At 41.5% G+C, this 22,872-nt stretch overlaps 1 protein-coding gene across 4 annotated transcripts in view; it reads right to left on the bottom strand.

The window, feature by feature from the left end:
- Positions 1–22,872, bottom strand: part of LOC124788117 (pericentriolar material 1 protein-like) — a 392,802-nt gene that overhangs the window by 141,393 nt on the left and 228,537 nt on the right. For all 4 annotated transcript variants that reach the window (XM_047255242.1, XM_047255241.1, XM_047255243.1 and 1 more), the window contains 2 exons: positions 15,036–15,098; positions 1,893–2,146 (listed from right to left, as the gene is read on the bottom strand). In XM_047255242.1, coding sequence (XP_047111198.1) covers positions 1,893–2,146; positions 15,036–15,098 — 317 coding nt within the window. The remainder of the gene's footprint in view (positions 1–1,892; positions 2,147–15,035; positions 15,099–22,872) is intronic.

Raw genomic sequence — 22,872 nt, 5'->3', positions numbered from 1 at the left:
CAACTAAGTACCTGGGTGTTAAAATTATGAACAACTTCAGTTGGAAAGACCACATAGATAATATTGTGGGGAAGGCGAGCCAAAGGTTGCATTTCATTGGCAGGACACTTAGAAGATGCAACAAGTCCACTAAAGGGACAGCTTACACTACACTCGTTCGTCCTCTGTTAGAATATTGCTGCGCGGTGTGGGATCCTTACCAGGTGGGATTGATGGAGGACATCGAAAGGGTGCAAAAAAGGGCAGCTCGTTTTGTATTATCACGTAATAGGGGAGAGAGTGTAGCAGATATGATACGCGAGTTGGAATGGAAGTCATTAAAGCAAAGACGTTTTTCGTCGCGGTGAGATCTATTTAAGAAATTTCAGTCACCAACTTTCTCTTCCAAATGCGAAAATATTTTGTTGAGCCCAACCTACACAGGTAGGAATGATCATCAAAATAAAATAAGAGAAATCAGAGCTTGAACAGAAAGGTTTAGGTGTTCGTTTTTCCTGCACGCTGTTCGGGAGTGGAATGGTAGAGAGATAGTATGATTGTGGTTCGATGAACCCTCTGCCAAGCACTTAAATGTGAATTGCAGAGTAATCATGTAGATGTAGATATATACTTAGTGACCACGTAGTTATGTTAAATTTTATTATTTTTTCTCCCACACAGCAGAATTTTCTGAAGTGTAGAAATAACACAATAATACCACTTATTAGCTGCTTGGAATTGTTCAAATTCTGACTTTTCACCCACAACTGGCTACACAAAAGAACAACAAACTTCACTGCCTTTGGCACACATTTCCACACAACAATTTGCTTGTTCTTGTATTTTTATGTACATAATCTTCTGACTTTGATGCCCAGAATACGCATGTAGCACTATGCTTCTTTTATTGTAAATAGACATCTCAGCAAGAAACACACAACTAAATACCTGTGTGATTCACAGAAAGGTAGATCTTGCTTGGCTGTTATCAGACATACTGCGCATCAGATTCTGAACAAGAGGGGGAAAGTATGCACTTTCACACATCAATCAACTGCAGCAAAACAGGCACGCGCAAAATGCACGCCTTCACTGTGCTGCTGAAAGTATCAAGTACAATCGAAGAGAACAAGTCAACTCTAGTAGAAACTGACACACTGATGAATAAGTATGGAAGAATGTTATAAAACATATAATTTTATATACTGTAGTTACCAATTTCCTTATGAACTACATCAGTATCAATCACACACATCTAAATATGCTGAGAAAATGGTTCTATTAGACTGCAGATGCAGCAAACACACTATTTGTATATGTGGGAAACAAATGAATAATGGTTGAATTTATTCTGTTGTCGTATAACTAAGTACTATAGTAATAGTGTTCAAACACATTATATCTCTTTACTGAGCTCTGAAAAATTATTTACGAATACGGCAACTGCTGAATTCATTATGTATAATCCCAACTTAGAACAGTTTCCTGAGATACACAAGTTGTTGATGATATAAAAAGCTATCAGTCAAATGATTGCAGGAGTCTTAGCATGTGTTGTATTTTTACAAGACTCAAATGAGGATTACTAGCTGCATCTATATATTCATGTTTACAGCACTGCATAAGCAATTTACATTTTGTAGAGCAACAACTACCTTTCACTCAGGCAAATTTAAGCATGATGTATTGCTGGTGTGACTTGAATTTAGAGAACTCTACAAAAAATTCTCCATTTTTTACTTCTATTAAAGATATGATGATAAGGTTCTATTCTGCACTACGGGAACTAACACTTACTGTGAGAGGCAGAACACACTTTCCGTGCAAGCAAATAGGTACGTTCTGAATAAGTGAATCATTTGACATAATAAAAAAGGGATAATAATGATCTTCCTGATCACAATTTTACTCACCGACAACCTTGAAATTTGAGTAAAGCATCTTCAAGCAAAGCATCAAGTTGGCCATGGGAATCACCACCAGCAGTGGCAGCTACAACATTAGATGCAACAGAAAGTGTAGGCGGCAGATGCACTGCCAACTCTCGTACTGCTTCTAGTAGTGCAGGAGTGCATATATCATCTAGATGAGCTTTTAGAAAAGGGATAATATCAACTAGAACTGCTTGCACTTCCCAGTCCAGCTTTTGCCCATAGCCAACTTGCAACTGGAAAAAAAGGAAGACTCATAAATAACAATGGATATATTTCTTATTTTTGAAAAGGTGATATTAATAATTAAGGAAACAATTTAAAAAAAATAAAGAATGTACAGAATACAGCACATAGATGATAATTTAATTGTGATATGGGATGGAATTTGACAGTGTGGAAAGGAAGAGAAGGAAAAATAGTAGAAGATGGGGAAAAAGGAATGGAAGAGGCAGCTGGCTGATAGAATTTTGCAGAGTACAACTTAATCATTGTGGATACTTGATTTGTGAACAATGAAAGAAGGGTGTGTATGTGGAAGGGAATTGGAGACAGCAGACGATTTTAGAAAAATCATGTAATAGCGAAGGTAGAAGTAAAGGAAACAACTCACCTTGAGCCATTGACAAAAAAAAACACCCTTTGTTAGCATTTAGATGACCGCCGCCACAGGCAGTAACAAACAAGCACATATGTGCACATACGCATGCACGCACGCACGCACGCACGCACGCACGCACACACACACACACACACACACACAGTTACAACGTAGCAGCTGAATCCACATTGTGAGAACTGCAGTTTGGCATGTAAACTGGGGAACTGGGGTGAAGGGTTGTGGCGTGGGGGATGGGTGAGGTAAGAAAAGTGGCAAGGTGAGGGGAGAAGGACTTGGAGAAAGGATGGAGGATGGTTTGGAGGAAGGCACCAGGTGTGCAAGATAGGAATGCAAAGAGAGGGAGGAAGCAGACACACAGGATAGGAATGGAACAAACAGGCACCAGAGCCAGTGAGTTTGTGAAGCACAGCGGGACGATGACTTGTGGCGTGGATTGAGAGCAGGTGACAGAATAGAAGGGGATGCTGTTAGGAAGGAGTGTGAGTGCAAAGGGTTTCGGGAGACCCCCACTAACCCCCTAAACCCATTAAAGTTCCTTTCCATTCCATTCCAACATTGAATGCAGGAAGAATGGCTGCTTCAGTGGCTCTGTGCAGGCTGTAGTTAGTCTAAAGCTGCCTTTGCAGTTCCTATCGAAGGAATCCATAGGAGCTGTAGTATATTCCCAATTGGTCACTTAATACTCCTCCTTAAATCTTTGCAAGTTAGTTCACATCTATCTGCAAGCATCTCAGGTTCAGGGTTTTCACCATTTCATGATGCGCTCCCGAGAGTCAAACAAAGCTGTAATCGTTCATATTTCCCTTTTCTGTGTAGATTCCATATCACTTGTCAGTCCTTTGTATAAACTTCAGCATTTCTTTGGTATGAGTTACACCAGTTTTCTAAAAGTGATCTACTTTGTAGATTGATTACCATTTCCCAGTATCCTACCAATGAACAAACGTCCTTCACCTAATTTCCCTACAACTGAGCCTATGTTATCAGTTTATTTTATATCCACTGCAGATTGTTAAGACAGAGCAATTTGAATGAATTTGCCAGTTTCTACTGGGCTTACTAACATTTTAGTCACAGTATACTACAATTGTGCATTTTGTGAATGGCAAAATTTTCATTTCTAAACATTTAAGTGAAATTGCCAATTTTTGTACCACTTTGAAATCTTCCACAGACCTGACTGAATATTTGCACAGGTTTTTTTCAGATAGCTCTTCATTACTGATAACTGGTTCATTTAAAAAAGTCTGAGGTTACAACCAAATTTGCGCACCAGGTCATCAACAAACTATATAAATGATAAGAATCCCAGTACACTTCCCTCGGGTACACTCAAAGTACTTTTACACCTGTTGATGAAAGAGAATGTGCTACATCCTCCCTAACAAAAAATCCTCAATTCAGTCACAGATTTTAATGATACCCATATTAGTGTTATTAATAAGTGTTGATGTGGTACTGAGTAAAATGGTTTTTAGAAGTAAAGAAATACAGCATGTACCAGACTGCCCTGATACATGAGTTTCATGACGTCATGTGAAAAGGGCGTTAGGTGATGCTTGCATGCCCATTGTTTACAGAATCCATGCCCAATGGCAAAGAAAAGTTTATTCTGTTCTAAATACTTCATTATGTTTGAGTTCAGAAAATGTTCTAATATTCTACAACAAAGTTTGTATGTAGAACATCTGCAACTGAGAGGTATGATAAATAACTTTTTTTAGAGATCTGTACCAGTTGTACTAACCATTTATTGAAACTATAACTGGCCTTCACTTAATGTCTGAGAGCAGCAGTATTTGTGTAGAGTTGTCAGTGCTAACAGAGAAGCAGCACCATGTGAAAAACCATAGAAATCGGCGTGGGGCACAAGATGAATGTATCTGTTAGGACACTGTTGTGAAATTTGGCTTCAGTAGTCTATGACAACATGCAATCAATGCAAGTGCCTCTGCTAACAGCATGACCATGTCAGCTGGATCCTAGACAACTAGAGAAGTGTGGTCTGGTCAGATGAGACCCAATTTTAGTTGGTAAGAGCTGAAAGTAAAGTTCAAGTGTAGTGCAGTGCAGACCCCATGAAGCCATGAACCCAGATTGTCAACAAGCCACTGTGCAAGGAATGGACTGTGTCGTCTGGTCCAACTGTACTGATTGATCATTGACTGGAAATGGTTATGTTCAGCTGCTCGGAGGCCATTTGCAGTCATTCCTGGACTTCACATTCCCAAACAACAATGAAATTTTTATTACTGGAAATGCGCCATGTCACTGGGCCACAATTGTTTGCGATTGGTTTGAAAAACATTCCGGACAACTTGAGCAAATGATCTGGCCAGAAAGATCACCTGACATGAATCTTATCGAACATTTATGGGACATAATTAAGAGGTCAGTTCATGCACAAAATTCTGCACCAGCAACACTTCTCTGAGTTTGGACAACTATAGAGGAAGCACCACTCAATATTTCTGCAGGGAATATCCAATGACTTGTTGAGTCCGTATCACGTCAAGTTGCCACACTGTGCTGCACAAAAGGAGACCCAATATGATATTAGTAGGCACCCCATAACTTTTGTCACCACACTGTAGATGTATTACATATAGAAAAGACAGAAAAAACCTATTTATGTTAGCAGTGGTATTATAGCAAGTGGTGCTATTGGATTTTACTATGTTTCAAGGAAATAGCATGCAACTAACGACTAATACCAGTTGTCTGAGCTCTGAGATTATATCAGAATTGTTCAAGTGACTCAGAGAGAAGGTTGAGAAGACCAGGGTTGTTCATGGAGTTACAACAAAACTTCTAATCTCCAGCACTCTCCTCAAAACTAATCTTGGCCCCCTTGTTCTGAGCTGAGTTAAAGGCTTCAACAAAAGACTTTAGAGATCCTAAGACACTGTTAGTGTATGTAAGTAGCATGAACAGCATCAGATGTTGAGTGATCACTGTGTATGACACAGAGGTATTCCATATTTGTGTGAGACAGTGTTATCAGCACCTGTCAAATTTTGAAAGGAGCCTTATTGTGGACTCCAGCTGACAAGCATCACTTGTGCGATTTGTGGGAAATTCAGGTGTGACAGTGGGCTGCATGGAAACATGATGGCGGGTGTCCCCATCATCAATGTTTAGGTGGGCCAAGTCACAAGGGAGGACAGCGCATTGTGCACCGAGAACATTGTATCCCTTCACTTTTGCACCTCCCATCCAAGAACTGGTAATGCAAGCCCTGCAACATTCTGTGCTATCCTGCACAATTGGTCGAAGACTAGCAGCAGGACGACTAGGGAATTACCACCCCATGTGTTGGCTGCTGTTAACACAACACAAATGGCTGTCTTTGTAGTGGTGCCATTATGAGGAAGTGTCTATGCCTCATGAATGGCACTGCATTGTGTTCAGTAATGAATTGCGGTTCTGCACTATCCTAAATAGCCATTGTTGGTGAGTATGGCAGCGACATGGACAGAGATCCCAGTTCCCAATGAATTTGTTAGGCACAACATTGTTACTCCTTGTGTCATGGTGTGGGAAGCCACTGGGTATAAGGTCAGGTCATGGCTAATAGTGACTGAGGGAACTCTAACAGCACAATGATACATCACAGACATCCTGCATCGTCATATATTACCTCTCATGTGACAGTACTGTGGGGCCATTTTCCAACACAACATGTGTGAAACCAGCTTGGACATCACCTCCATTCTAGTGCCAGTATCCAGGATACCCAAGACCAGTTACAACAGTTGTGGGCTAGCTTGCCTCAGGAAAGAAGACAACAGCTTTATGACACCCTTCCCAACCAAATCAGTGCATGCATCCAGGCCAGAGGGCACACAACATCATTCTGTAAAATGGGCTCATACTGCCATGTTCTTTGCGAATCTGACTCAGCTGTGTAATAACTAAAGTAACATCACATAACCTCTCAAACCATGAAATTTCATTTCGTTTACTCCTCCCCTTATGCACACTTCAATTTTTATCAGGCAGCATGTGTGTTTGTGTGTGTGTGGGTGGGTGGGTGGGTGGGGGGTTTGTAGAGTTTTAGAGTGTTATACTGTTCATTTTCCACTTCTTTACAAATCAACATCCAAGAACATTGCTCCAGTTTAAATCACGCACCACTAAACATATGAATGACACGGATATTATTGCCAGTGATGTTGAGAAACAGCTGAACTCATTTAAATTTTACAGGGCCCAGGACCTAGTAGAATCTGTCAGATTCAATACAGAACTTGCAGCAGAGTTAGCCACCTCTCCCAACGAATATTAATAACACATAGACCAAGTGAGATGGTGCAGTGGTTATTACAATGGACTCATATTTGTGGGGATAACATTTCAAATCCACTTCCAGCCATTCTGATTTATGTTTCCCTTGATTTCCCAAAATCACTCCAGGCAAATGCCTCGACGATTCCTTTGAAAAGGTAGGGCCAATTTCCTTCCCCATTCTTGTAAAAGTCCAAGCTTGTGCTCTGTTTTTAATAACTTCAATGTCAATAATCCTAATCTTCCTTCCTTCCTTTAAAACATGATAGGTCCCTGTGGTTCCAAAAAAACAAAGATCACACTCATCTACCGTCAAGGTAGCAGAAGTGACCCACAAAACTATCATCTAATAACACAGGCATGTATCTGTTGTAGAACAATTAATTTAGAGAGATCCGCTTCAAATATACTACTTATTTATTCAAACCATGACTGGTTTTGTGATTTTAAAATCCCATCTTTGGGTGTATGGTGAGAGGTAATGCCTGAAATGTGATATTCTTACACACTCTTGACTCTGTGGATCTCAGTATATTGAATTCCCGGCCAATTTCTGAAATGGAATGTCCCGGGCATCTAGCTCCAACAGCTATTTTCCATTCAAAGTCTATTAATTCCCATTGTGTGGCCATAGTCACATTAGACACTTTTTCACATGAATCACCTGAGTATAAATGACATCTCCGCCAATGTACTGCCCTTTCATGTCTTGTATGTGCAATACTATTGCCATCTGTATATCGCTATCCCAAGACTTGTGTCACCTCAGTATATCAGGAATATATGAAATCCCCAAATTCTTTTTTGGCTGGTATTTTTCTGAACTTTATTATTCGCTTTATAATTTACATGCAGCTAATAACATTAGTGTAAAAATTCATGTTCACATGCTTTATGTAAAGAGGTATTCAAAATGTAGGATTCATGCGAAAACCACATGCACTTCAAAATTTCAACCCATTAACAACAGTTTTAGGACTGGAATATCTTACTTGAAAGTCCTCATTTCCTTCTTTCTAACAAATACCTTGTTTTTCTGAACAATGAATAACTATGAAAATATCTTTATTCAAAACTGTCGTTATAGAAAGATCAGAGAATACTGAATCTTCATATGTAATCTTTTCAAAAATCCATTGTTATTTATTGTCTTGTAGCCTCAGTTGTTCTGTATGCTTTTACAAGGATAACATGTTAGTTAGTTAAATATTTCAATAAGAATATTCAAATTTAAAGAATTCTTGCAGGGCTTTGTTAAATCCTGGGAATAAAAGTACATGTTCAAAATGTCACTCATAAAAACAGAACCTAGTATTTTTGCCCTTTGAAGGATACACAATCCATAGCTAAAAAAAGAAAGAACCTCAGAGCCATATATGTAAAAAAAAAAAAAGCTATTATTTCTATCTTTAATTTTATCATTGAATATGTATCGAGCAATTTGTAAAACCTTTCTTACATTTGCTCTCACTGATCAATGTTCACAGAATAGTCACAAAATATATGTACTATGTAATGTCCATTCACGCTTCTAAGTGCTTTCATTGATCAATGTTCACAGAGTCAGTCGTCAAAATCAGCACCCTTGTACGCTTACTGTGTATGAATTATGTATTAAAGCCACTTGTTTGAGTCACAAAAGCTGAAGTCTATGTATCTTACTGATCTGTTATGTTGCAAGTACGAAGTTCATTAACTAAAAATTGATCATCATCAGTTTGGACAGTAAAAAAGTATGTAAAATGAAATTCAAATTTGATTGTGTTATGGTAAATTATTTTAAGTTTTTTCAAAGTATCCAGCAGTTCACAACTGAACATCAAAACTGATACACCCTCTATGGCTGCTGGAACAACCTCTGCAATGTACTGAATGTGGGGCCCCCGCCCCCTCCAAGACATATACACTGTCTGAACAGGCGATCTTTCTTATCCCTTGTTGTTATTGCCCTACGTGGTTGTTATATCCTAGCCAGCAATGCCACCCGAGCCCGCTGCCAAAAGGTTGGCAGCATCGAAGTCCGGACGCCGTCCGCATAAGCAGCGCCAGCGAGACAGGAAATCGCCGCAAGTCTGCGCGCGCCACCGCTGGCTTCTGGTTTCTTAAGCGCTGGAGTCGCGAGCGCTAGGACAGTTCTGTATTCGCCGCTCAGTTGCATACTCGCCACCGAATTGTGTACTTGGTAGTCAGTTGTGTGTTCATCGCAGCAGAGTTGTTGTTTGTCGTCAGCCGACGCTGACCTAGCCGCTCCGACTCGAACTAGACAGATCTCTGTAGACACGGAGTTCACTACTGTGTTGCTGTATCTTCGTTAATAAAGATAAGTACCGACTTTTATTTAATCAGAGTGTTTGGGTTTTCCTCTTTCTGTTCACTGTTCCAGCGGACCGGTCGGCCCGCTACTAAAAGTGTGGCGGTGACTTCGTAAGCCGTTTCTACAGCGAATTGCTTGTCGCTACGAACGCCGCCACAAAACTGGCGACGAGGACTTCCGAACTCGTGTGCAGGGCTGGTTCAACTTGTTTCTGGTTATACTAATTATAGCGATAAAATTTTGGGGGCTGGTTTAATTTGTGTTCACTATGTCTGCCGACTTACAACAGTTGATCTTGTTACAGAGTCAGAAAATACAAAGTCTGGTGGAAGCAATCGCCAAACAAGCGGCTAATCCACCAACACAAAAGGAACAAGCACAGGCAGCACCACCTTTCCGTGCTTTTGATGCAACAAGAGAAGAATGGCGAGAATATTTCGCGCAGTTGCAGGCGCACATGACAGTCTACAAAATCACAGGTACTGAGCGGCAGCTTTATTTAATCTCCACTGCAGGCGTGGAAGTCTATCGACTACTTTGTAAGTTGTTCCCGGAATCCCAGCCAGAAGCTTTAGACTATGACGTTGTTGTTAACAAGCTTGCTGAGTATTTCGAGTCGCGAGTTCATGTGGCAGCAGCCAGATTCAAGTTCTTCAGATTAAAGAAACTGCCACATCAATCTAATAAGCAGTGGTTAACAGATTTACGGGGCCTCACCCGTCAGTGCCGATTTAATTGTGTGTGTGGAGCTTCCTACAGTTATGTCATGTTATGAGACGCTATTACTCAAAACATTGCAGATTCTCGTATTCGTGCTGCTATCTTAAAGTTGCCTGACCCGTCATTAGAGACTGTGATGAACATCATTGAAGCCCAAGATACTTTTGACTATGCTGAGTGTGAGTTAGATCAGCCATGTATTTCTCAAATTGCCTGTGCTAAGCAAGTTATGTCACGCCCGCGGCCCCACCGGCAGAGTCAGGCTGTAAACACTAGCCGGCCGCGTCATGTTAAACACATTCGTCAGCCGCGTGTGCAAAATGATAGAGTTAAGTCTTGCCCTAAGTGTGTTCTTGCTCATCCTCGTGAACGTTGCCCGTTAAGAAACGCGGTTTGTCACTTTTGTCAAGGAAAGGACACATCCAGACTGTTTGTTTGCGTAAACGCAAGAACAATTCTAGTGCTGCCCAGCCCATGGATATTCATGTTCTTCAAAGCCAGCCCGCCCAGAATGTCGCGTTTAAAGACTCTTCCACGGTTCGTGTGGGTAATAAACTTGTTCGCAATAAGCCACCCACCCAGCCCTCTGCTATGCGACCCAAGCGTAATTCAAACGCTGTAACAAGTAATGTTCAGACTGCAAGTGAAGCGGGAGTTGTTGTTCCACCCGCCCAACCCACGAGTTGTCGTAAGCAGCGAACACGCGCTAAACGCGCTGATTTTGTGTCTTCCGCCTCCACTGCACCGATCCAGAGACAGTGTAATAAACTATTTGTGAAGCTACGCATCCAGGATAAGACCTTCAATTTTCAATTAGACACTGGTGCGTCTGTGACTCTGATAAATAGTGCTACGTATGCGGCTATCGGCCGCCCTAAACTTTCAGCGGCAAAACATTCTTTGGCTACTTATAGTGGAGAACAAATTCCTGTGTTAGGTGTATGTAGCGTGCCAGCCACATTCCGTGGCAATACAAAAACAGTTTCATTCACCGTGCTCCGCGCTACAGACAGTGTAAACATTTTCGGATTAGACTGTTTTGACTTGTTTGGCCTGTCTATCCAAGACAATGTGTTGCAAATTAATTCTGTTGTTGTTCCTCAAGACAGCATAACCGATTTGTGTAAACGATACAGTGACATATTTCAAGACGAACTAGGTTGTGCTGCGAACTTTGCCGCTCACATTACGTTAAAAGATAATGCTCAGCCTCGATTTTTTCGTGCTCGTCCAGTGCCTCACGCCCTCCGGGCACCTGTAGAAGATGAACTTCGTCGTTGGCAAAACAACGGTGTTATTCAACCCGTTTCAGCGAGCCAGTGGGCTTCTTCCTTAGTTATTATAAAGAAACCGTCTGGCAAGTTACGTTTGTGTGCTGATTTTAAGTCGACAGTTAATCCTCAGACTGTCATCGATTCTTTTCCTTTGCCTAGACCGGACGAGCTGATGGATAAGTTAGGGGAAGCTCGTTTCTTTTCCAAAATTGATCTCCGTGAAGCATATTTGCAATTGCCCCTCGACGAGCAATCACAACAGTGTTTTGTCATAAACACGTCGTTGGGGTTGTTCCGTTTTCTGCGTTTGCCTTTTGGTTGTGTGTCAGCTCCAGCTGTTTTTCAGCGTTTTTTTGTCACAACTTCTGGCTAATGTGCCATCGTGTTGCAACTATTTAGACGATATTGTTGTGTCCTGTCGGACGCCTGCTGAACATTTCCGTAATTTGGAGTGTTTGTTTAAAGTGTTGTCTCAGGCAGGCCTACGTTGCAACATCGATAAATGTTCATTTTTCCTTACGGAGATGGAGTATCTGGGACATGTTATTAATGCTCAAGGCATTCATCCCTCCCAGTCACATTTAGCAGCTATTCGTGATTTGCCCGCCCCTCGCAATCTGCAGGAATTGCAAGCAGTTCTTGGCAAATTGACATATTATATTAGGTTTATACCTAATGCATCACAGACTGCTGCACCGTTGCATCGTCTCCGCCGTAAGAATGTTCCGTTTGTGTGGTCAGCTGATTGCCAATCAGCCTTTCAGCAGCTTAAAGAGGCTTTATTGAATGATCGTTGTCTGGTCCATTACGACCCTAACAAGCCTCTGGTGTTAGCTTGTGATGCCTCTTCTTTCGGCCTCGGGGCTGTGTTTTCTTACTGAGTCGGTAACACCGAACGTCCTATTGCGTTCGCATCTAAATTGCTAAACAAAGCTCAGTGTAATTATAGCCAATTGGACAAGGAAGCGTTGGCTATTGTGTTCGGTGTCACAAAATTCCATCACTACCTCTATAGTAGACCATTCTATTTAGTAACAGATCACACGCCCCTGACGTCACTGTTTCATCCGTCTAAACCAGTTCCTCAGCGGACAGCTCAGAGACTACAACGTTGGGCTCTTTTGTTATCACAGTACCAGTATGAGATACTGTATCGCCCTACAGCTCAGCATGCAAACGCTGACGCGCTTTCTAGATTGCCGATTGCTGCGGATGATGTCTTCGATTCCTCTGACGACTCTTGCCATCAGATTGACGCCGATGAGCATCAATCCCTCCGGGATTTTCCCATTGATTATCGTCAGGTGGCACGTGAGACAGCTACGGATCCTCATCTGAGTTTACTATTACGTTTTGTTCAACGTGGTTGGCCGTCTAAGGCAAAGGACATATCGGATCCTGTGGTTCGTCGCTATTATCCGCAACGTCATCTGTTGTCTGTTTCGCACGGAGTTTTGCTGTTACGCACCGAGAATGACCAGCTTCGTGTCGTGGTTCCCCAAGTGCTCCAATCCAAGGTCCTCGCCTTGTTGCATCAAGGTCATTAGGGAGTGGTCCGCACCAAGCAGCTTGTCCGCCGTCATTGTACATGGATCGGCATTGATAAGCAGATTACGCAGATGTCTACAGATTGTTCGACGTGTGCCGAACACCAAGCTGCTCCGCCTCAACGCTATTTTGAGTGGGCATGCCCTGCCGGTCCCTGGCAGCGAGTACATATTGATTTCGCTGGTCCATATTGGAATTCTCGTTGGCTCATCATGATAGATGCATTTAGTAATTTTCCGTTTGTTGTGCCCATGCAGTCTACAACGTCTGCACAAAAATACCAGGCGTTGACTTCAATTTTTTGTATTGAGGGTCTTCCAGAAGTTTTAGTGTCTGACAATGGTCCACAATTTACCTCTGCTGAATTTGAAAGTTTTTGTTCTGCCAAGGGCATTCGCCATGTTCTTACTCCGCCGTTCCACCCTCAATCGAATGGTGCAGCAGAACGTTTTGTACGCACATTCAAGGATCATATGGACTGCCTTCGTGCTACGCACTCTCGTCAGCAGGCCCTCATCACGTTCCTGTCGTCGTACCGGACCACGCCACGCGACGGCCCTTGGCCTGCGGAGCTTCTCCATGGCCGTTGTCATCGCACCCTACTACGGTTGTTGCACCCCCCGGATCGACCCGCCCCTTCTGAGCATCGCACGCGTTTTCAGCGCAACGACGCTGTTTTTTTCAGAGTTTATCACGGTCGCCGTCGTTGGGAACGTGGTACCGTGATAAGTGTCCAGGGTCGCGGTTTTTATACTGTTCAAGGTGCTACTGGGGTGCACAGGAGGCATCAGAACCAGTTGCGCCGCACTGGCCGCCCGGATTCTGCCGCTCGTTCTTTGTCCACAGATTTGGTCCACAGCGGGTTCCAGCCGCGCCTTCCGACTTCACTGCCGCCCCCAGGGCAGCAGCAGCAGCCGTCGCCGCTATCACGCCAACAGCCCGTCCCGTTGATGCCTCCCGCGCAGCTTCATCCGGGAGCGCCCCAGGTGGTCGCTCCGGCGCCTGCGGTCCCTCTTCAGTCGCCACCGCCTTCGGAGCTGATGGACGTCGACCCCTCAGCCGGGCCGCCTTCCCAAGCGGTGGCTGTGCAGCCTGTCCTGCAGCCGCTTTCCTTGGGCACCCCCAAGGAGTCTGACACCGCAGCGCCTTGTCTGGCGCCCACTCAGCAGCCGTTGACGCAGCGTCAGGAGACGCTGCCTCTCTTCGTGGGTCCCGACGCCCCGTCGCGTCCAGTACCAGAAGCTGCGCCCGTGGTCACAGGCGTGCACCCTGACCTCGGTTTTCAGTTGGTGTTTCCTGAGGCCCCACGCAGCCAATGCTGGAGTGCGGACCGGGGACTGCCACCGACAACAGTCTCCGCCCCGGTCTCGTCCGCTACGCCTGCGGCCAGACCCCTCCCCCGTCGTCGACGCTCGCCACGTCATTATTCAATGAGGGTGCGGCGATTTGGGGGGGAGGAGTATTATATCCTAGCCAGTAATGCCACCTGAGCCCGCTGCCAAAAGGTTGGCAGCATCGAAGTCCGGACGCCGTCCGCATAAGCAGCGCCAGCGAGACAGGAAATCGCCGCAAGTCTGCGCGCGCCACCGCTGGCTTCTGGTTTCTTAAGCGCTGGAGTCGCGAGCGCTAGGACAGTTCTGTATTCGCCGCTCAGTTGCATACTCGCCACCGAATTGTGTACTTGGTAGTCAGTTGTGTGTTCATCGCAGCAGAGTTGTTGTTTGTCGTCAGCCGACGCTGACCTAGCCGCTCCGATTCGAACTAGACAGATTTCTGTAGACACGGAGTTCACTACTGTGTTGCTGTATCTTTGTTAATAAAGATAAGTACCGACTTTTATTTAATCAGAGTGTTTGGGTTTTCCTCTTTCTGTTCACTGTTCCAGCGGACCGGTCGGCCCGCTACTGAAAGTGTGGCGGTGACTTCGTAAGCCGTTTCTACAGCGAATTGCTTGTCGCTACGAAGGCCGCCACAAAAGTGGTATCATTATTTACTGTACATTTTAAGGTTTTAGTTTCATTACAGCACACATACAGGGGTACATATGAGGCCATTTTCTTCAAATTTACTTGAGAAGCATCATAAAATACTGTGAAAATGATACAACAGGGAACTTCTGGCAGAACATAAATAATTTTGAGTATCGGAGGCAACTCACCAAACAGCGTAAGTGTGATTCATTGTTGACAGGCACACCAAAAGCGAATGAAAACTTTTGCACCTATACTGCGCCGGGTATATACACAATTGTGTGTCCACCTGGCACAAGTGTAGCTGCACAAGTGTGTGTGTGTGTGTGTGTGTGTGTGTGTGTGTGAAAACAACAGACACATTTCTGACAGCTACTATAAAGTACTTACAGTGAGGTCAAAGGCATCCTTATTGTTCCACACAGCATGTTGAGGTGCCAATGCTGCTGCTCCCTGGGATAACACAAGTGCAGGCTTTTAAAACTTGTTGAAAATCAGAGCCAATACAAAAAAATGGATCAACATTTCCATTCTAATAATATCTGTTGTCACACAGTTCACAGATAAAGTAGAGAGCAAAAGTACCACAATGTTATTAAATTACAAAAAAGTGTTTGTACATAGAATTTTGGTAATTATTGCATCTGATTGTGGAAGCAAAATCAGAAATGGCTCTCTGTCTTTATTAGAATTACTCTAATAAAATGGTAAAGCAGTACAAAAGCAGTCAAAACTATGTTGTGAATTTTGAAGCCTATGTACAACGATAACATGAAAGTTAAAAAAACAACCCATAATGAAACCGATACAGATATTACAAAAGGAATGAAGATCAATTCAGTCATGGTGTGCAACCTCACTATCTATAACACTGGTATTTAAAGGTAAAAAGATTCAATTTAACAATTCCTCATTATACTTGAAAGCAGCAAATGTCTTTTTGTTGAATGAAAGTAGTTCATTCACAAGCTAATTTTACACCTTGTCTGGAATTACTCTGAGCCTCTTCAAAATGTGGTTTCTCAGAGAAGTTCACTATAACACAACTTAAAAAGAGGAATTATTATTGTTTGCTGAAAGCACTCCTAGCTTTCAGCATTACAAGTTTCTTGTTCAGAGCAGAAAGTGTAACTGAATACTCCATCACATCATTGTTACGTAGGTTAAGTATGCATCATCTGAGTCATGTAGTACATTCATAAACATGTTAAATCATTCAAAATGTAAGTGTAAATGTGGAAGTTTTCCACAATGCAGAAGACAAATGCTATGTGGTCAAACGAAGGCAGTATGTTAAAATACTTTATTTCTCTCATTAATCCTGCCTGAGATGTTTTCTTGAAATCACTTTATTTCTCTCATTAATCCTGCCTGAGATGTTTTCTTGAAATCTAACAACTGTCTTTCTGTTACTGCTAATCAAAGACTGAAGCAAACATTCTGTCTACACAGTTCTTCAAAACGGAATTGTGACTCTGAAATGCTCTGGACAGTAACTAGAAAATATTGTGACTGAAGATGAAATATTATTAAGTAATATATTCTTAACCTAAACAGACTTCAATATTCCAGACTTCTCTTTGTCACACCCTACTCTGGTTTCTACATAATCAGTGTATGACTTGATGGATGATTGGTTGGTTGGTTGGTTTGGGGAAGGAGACCAGACAGCGTGGTCATCGGTCTCATCGGATGCCCTTTCAAAGGAACCATCCCGGCATTTGCCTGGAGTGATTTAGGGAAATCACGGAAAACCTAAATCAGGATGGCCGGACGCGGGATTGAATCGTCGTCCTCCCGAATGCGAGTCCAGTGTCTAACCACTGCGCCACCTCGCTCGGTTGGATGGATGAATTTGACCTCTTATCTGACTTAACAACAGAGAAATGAAGAACAACAATGCTCATGCAAGTTGTTTTACACATTCAATGGAACACCGTAAATGTATTGTAGAGTACCTTTTACAGCAAAATGAAATCCTCCATTAACATCATTTTACAAATGTTCTATAGAAAACACTCTACTGTGAAATAAAATTTTCTATTATTGATAATGCATTATTATCAAAACACCCTACTATCTTGCACGAAATGGAAAAATAATATTAGCCTGTTTAACTTTCATGTTTTCTAGCAGCAGTTCTGTCACCAATGATTCAAGATATACATAATTGCCACAGAGGAAGACAGGGGTGAGTATATATGCTACTGAATAAGTCTATTGTTCCTAGAATTTCTCAGGTGGAGAATGTAAGATAGGAAGCTCAGAGAATGTATATGAGGAGCTAATCACTAATTCTTGGGCTCAGAGAAACGTCGAACCACTGCCAGTGAAGAACATGAGTCGATTATGCTGATAGACTGCAGAGACATTTGGCTGTACGTCAATGACTGCATAATGATTGGTGGCTGGACAGAGTCAGGACTACAGTGTGACAAGAGGAGTAGGCATGGGTCCTTCCAGAAGGACTACATCACAAGAAGATCACAGGTTTTTATGTCTATCTCTGATGCATAGACAATGACAACAGCTGAAATTCAGATAGAGGATACAGGCAGAGTATCACCCTGAGCAGGTTACTGGAAGCTGGTTCGAGATCTCAAGTAGCCAAGCAATGTTTACCACTGACACCATCAACAGAATAAAGAGACTTGCATGTGTAGAGCCAGTCATCTGGAACAGTGAGTAGTATTCTGTGCTATTCAGCATTGATTCTGGGTTCTGTTTGTGGTGGTCAGATTGATTTCATTGTCCTTGGACATAGGTCATGGGAAGCAGTAATTTTCATAAGCAGTTATTTTCTAGACCCATGTGCATTCATCTTCTAGAAGATGGTCTGGGGAACTATTTGAAATGACAATAGGACTCACTCAGGAATTGTTGAAGGGAGGCTGAATAACTGCCAGTATGTGGTAAAAATGGTAAATCCTCTTACCATAAACCTTCATGACCAAGGTACCAAATGGCACATTCCAACAGGATGATGCATGGTCCCACATAACAGTTAACACCACAAATGCTTTGAAGGATGTAAGGATCATTAACTACCCTGCCCAGTCCCATGGTATGTCACCACAGAGCAATTCTCAGAGTTGAGGGAAAGCATCCAGCCAGCATTCTTCATGTATTGACACAGCAAATGTTTCAAGTATGTCAACAAATTCCTCAAAAAAAGATTTGGAGGTTGTTTATTTCCATGCCACAATGAACACAAGAGCATATTCATGTACGCAAGATCACACGTTGGACTGATGTAGATGACAGACAGCAGTTACGAATGGAATGGAAATTCAATCATTTAATGCTCATTATGTGATGAACGTCTGTGGTAAATACAGAACTGGTGCTACATGCTTTAACACTTTCCGTTTCTGCCTGTGTGTGTGTGTGTGTGTGTGTGTGTGTGTGTGTGTGTGTGTGTGTGTGTGTGTGTGGGCGCATGCGCGTGCATGTATATACAACAGAGCGCGCGGACGCGCATACACGCGCACGCGCACACACACAGATATCACAACATCAAGAAATAATTAATACAATCAAAATTTGGGAATACATTCGTCTAGGTAAAATATTTAAGTGATTAACATTGCATGATCACAGGGCAATGTAAACATGAGATAAACCACTGTAAATATGAAATGCTGGTAGATTAATAAACAGTGTAACTGGCAGAATGTAGCATGCAAACATGCATGCATTGCATTGTACAGGTGCTGGATGTCAATTTGTGGGAAGGAGGTCCATGCCTGTTGCACTTTGTTGGCCAACACAGTGACAGTTAATGCTGTTTGTAGACAATGCTGGAGTTGTCATCCGATGATGTCCCGTAGGTGCTTGATTGGAGGCAGATCAAGCGATCAACGAGTCCAAGGCTAAATGTCAACATTCTACAGAGCATGTTGAGTTAAAACAGTGGAATGTGGGCTAGTGTTAACTTTTGCAAAACACCCCCTGGAGTGCTGTTCTGCACAACAGATAGATTGGACTGACATACAAATTTGCAGTTAGGTTGTGTGGGTAACCATGAGAGTCTTCCTGCTGTCATATGAAACAGCATCTCAGACCACATCTCCAGGTGTACGTTCAGTGTGTCTAGCACACAGACAGGTTGGTTGCAGCCCTCAACTGGCCTCCTCCTAACCAACACACAGCTGTCACTGACACCAAGGCAGAACCAGCTTTTATCAGAAATGATAACAGACCTCCACCATGCTTTCCAATGAGCTCTTGCTTGACACCACTGAAGTCGCAAATGCTGTTGGTTTGGGGTCAGTAGAATGCTCACTATAGGGCATCTGGCTCAGAGCTGTCCTTGAAGTAACTGATTTGTAACAGTTCATTATGTCACTGTGGTGCCAACTGTTGCTCAAATTGCTCCTGCAGATGCAGTACGATGTGACAGAGCCATAAACCGTACCTTCCTGTGACCACGGTTACCAGTAATCAGATCAGTGGCAGCGTTCCTGCCAAGTCTTTCTGCAGTATCATGGAAGGGATGTCCAGCTTCTCCCAGCCCTATTATATGACCTCGTTGAAACTTAGGGAGATGTTTGTAATGAAGCAAGCTGGGATGCTTTTACTTCCTCTCTTGTTTTGGCATATGCCTTCTTAAAATTCATTTTCTCATTTCTGAGTATTCAACATAACATAACTTGAGTATAATCTACATTTTCATAAAAGAGAAAGGTTGTCCCTCAGTTTTAAAGAATATAACACCAGATCTAATTTTGTGCTTAGTTTTATGTATGTAATTGATTTTCTAATTTATTTTGACTATTCCTAGCTAATAATTTTGTTATAGGGTGAAATCAGTAACTGCTTTCTAACTTAAATTTATTGTTGACTTAAAAACAAATATAAATTCTGTAATAATTGTAAACATTTGGAAGATGAAATACTACTAATCTTAAAGTACCTATTTGGCTCTATTCGAAAACACGTTAGAAAGCCAGCCCTTCATTGATTCCAAAGTAATTAACAGTTTTGTCAAAAATAATGTTTGCGAAACAATATCTGTTAATTTCATCATTTAAACAAATAATTCAGCCAACTCTTGTAGTAGAAGAAACGGTTAAAAAGATACAATTTTTTGATGTATTCAGTTAATTTCATGAGTTAAGTTTTAATTGTAATTTCTGTAAATTACACATCAAACAATGTGTAGTTTCAGTGCCTATTATTGTAAGGATATATAAGGGCCTGATTTTTTGTCCCGGGCCAGTCAGTCCACAGCCGAGTTTCAGACAAGAAACCTGTGTTGGTTAGAACAACAATAATGCTTCAACTTAACTGTGAAATAAGTTTGTCACAATTAGGCTCTGTGTAAAAACAATGACAGTGTCTGTTCAATTTATTTGAAAGACTGTGAAATGTGTGGTTAGGCTTTTACTGCTCATAGATGTTCAACAGTAAACTATTATAGCAGTATGTGGAAGTTTGCCTGCAACCTATTAATGAAGGTTATCGAAAGTTAAACGATAGTTAACTGGCCAGATTAACTGTGTATATTGGGAGGGGGGAAAGGTGGTGACAGTGAAAGTAAAGAACTGTGAAACGCAAATGTGCACCTGTCGGCCACATCATTTATAGTAGTCAATGCTGAACTTCCAAACCCCACTTTTCAGCAGTGTAGCAATGCAGTACATCGACACTGAGAACAACAAACAAAGAAATAAAGCAGTATGGTGCCCCAGGTGAGGACTTTTTATGTGGGCACAATAAACTAGGACTTGCAAACTCTGACAGTGAACTCGAGCGGTTTACAGTGAATTAAATGAAGTGAGTGCAACAGCCAATCAGTGCTTGGGTTTCCTGGCCACAGTAGGACAGCAACCAATAGGCGAGTGGGTTCTATGGAAGGAGCCACTGAGTACAGGAGCAGCCAATCAGCATGTCGGTGGACACAGCTGACCAGGATAAACAAGACACCTCGCCGAGAGAATTACAACTTGCAGGAGCTGTGCAGATGACAAATCGAGATGACAACTGCAGCTGTCTAGCAGGAGATGAGTGAATAAGAATAAGTTAATTTCATGACAAAAGCTGTTTTATATTAAGTGATGCATAATGATTGGCCTTAACAAACATGACAGTGAGATGGAGGAGAATGGACAACACGAGAGTGATGTCCTTGAAAACAAAGCTGTAGAGGTTAAGTTTTAAATGAACAGAAAAACTTCATGGGGACTGGTTCTGTAGATGATAGTGGGTATAAATCAGTTATGAATGTAACTTTGAGTGATGGGAATGAAAGTCCTATTGTAGATGGAATGATAAAAGTGTCATATGCATTGTATGGTGATGTAAGCAAAATGGACAAAAACAGTACTAAAGTGGATGAGATCGTTAAAGTTAAGGAGGAGGAAACTAGTAATTAAAAGCAACAAGGGCAAAAGTTTATGGCAGATGGAAAAGTGGAAGTAATGTTAAAGCAAATTATGAGTAGTTTGAGTAGTATGTGTATGAAAGAAGACATTAGTAGTATGAAACAAGACATTAGTAGGGTGCAAAAGAAAATGAATAGCATTAGAAATGACATGGTTAGCTTAAAGGACGAACCGAAGAAAGAAATGAAAAAGGAGATTAAGGTAGTCAGATCTAATCTTCCAGAATTAAATAAGAAGATTGAGGTGGTAGTTAAAGATTGTGATGAAAAGATAAAGAAAGTAGAGCAGAAGACTAATGAGAAATTAACATTAATGAGCAATAAATGTGTAGAAGAGAGAAATAAACGTTGTGATGACTATAGTATGAGGGTGGAGGCTTCTGAAAAAAAAAAAAAAAAAAAAAACAGTATAAAGGTGAAGTCAAAGAAAATTTTGTGCTGAAAATAGGGTTAAACTAGAGAACCAAATCGATCAGATTAAAAATGTTTTTGAAACGGCGGTAGAAACCAAGTGTGCAGTAGTGGTAAAGGAAAAACTGCTAAAATTAAATGAAATGTAGATTCAAAATTGACTGAAATGGAGATAAATGTGGAAGAGGTACAACATCTAAAGCATAGAGAAAGTGGTAGTGGATCTGATTCTGACATTAGTTGTAATAATGATGGCAACGTCAAATCCAGTAGTGATGAGGATGGGGTATTTGAATTTATTATCTATAATGATGGCAATGTGATAAGTAAAATGGAAGTGTGGTACCCTGTAACAACAACAAGTGTACAAGGTATACATGTTAAGCGTTTACTGGGCAGTGGTAGTGATTTGAATGGCACTTCACAGGCATTTTTTGTATCTAGGGTATAGTGGTGATGCATGTTTCTGGAATAAAAATTATTGGTGCTACTGGTAAGCTATCAAAGACTGTGAAACGAGAAGTACTATTAACTGTGAAATTGGTGGGGCAGTTGTTGGAATGCAATTTCTTGGTGATTCAAAATTTCAGCATTGATGTAATATTTGGGATTAATTTCTTGTGTAAATAGCAAGTAGGGGGTTCAACATTCTGTGTTGGATTCATTATGTGACGATAATGCTTACCTCAGCTGTCTGTCTCATTTTTCATGTTTCCTGAGGCAGTCAAACTCTTCTCCTATCCTATCTGTAGTTTACAAGTGAATCAGAAACATTCTGTCTTCGATTTTTATGTAATTTTATACAGTAGGAATATTTTAGAAAAGGTTTCTCCAGTGTTATCTATGTATATATATACTATATTATGTTGTGCTAGTGATAAGTAATGGAATCATAAGAGGATGGAAGAAAATTAATTGGTACCATGGTTAAAGAATTTCCGTCAAGAAGGCATGGTAAACTGAAAATGAAGTATTATGTGGAGAATGTCCACATTATCTGAAAACTATAATTAACATCTGAAGTAATCATTGGTGCAGCAGCAGAGGCAATATGCAGTAAAAACCATCTTGAATACTAGATCTTAATATTAACTATGGTATAATAGAAGTGTTTGTGTTCAGAACAATCAGTATATGGAGATAACTATCCATCTGTGTCATGGTACAGCATTTTCTAACATTAAGGAATTCCAACTTCAAACATAGTTACCTGGAGTAATCTATGGAATGTATAAGCAAAATTGGTATATATATCACCCTTCAGGCTATAATCTTAAGCAATTTGATGGAATACAGCGAAATAATATTTTTTCTAAGTGATAATTTCATCTGATCGGTAATGAGTTAAGTTCGCCTTAGCATAAGGCTCTGTTACTGTGGAGTATTTTTCAGTAGAATCAATTTTGTATTGAATAAGCAGAGCAGGTGTTT

Source organism: Schistocerca piceifrons, chromosome 3 (assembly GCF_021461385.2).
Source record: "Schistocerca piceifrons isolate TAMUIC-IGC-003096 chromosome 3, iqSchPice1.1, whole genome shotgun sequence".
Classification (NCBI taxonomy): domain Eukaryota; kingdom Metazoa; phylum Arthropoda; class Insecta; order Orthoptera; family Acrididae; genus Schistocerca; species Schistocerca piceifrons.
The sequence above is the reverse complement of the archived record's forward strand: the minus strand, read 5'-3'. Positions and strand labels throughout refer to the sequence as shown.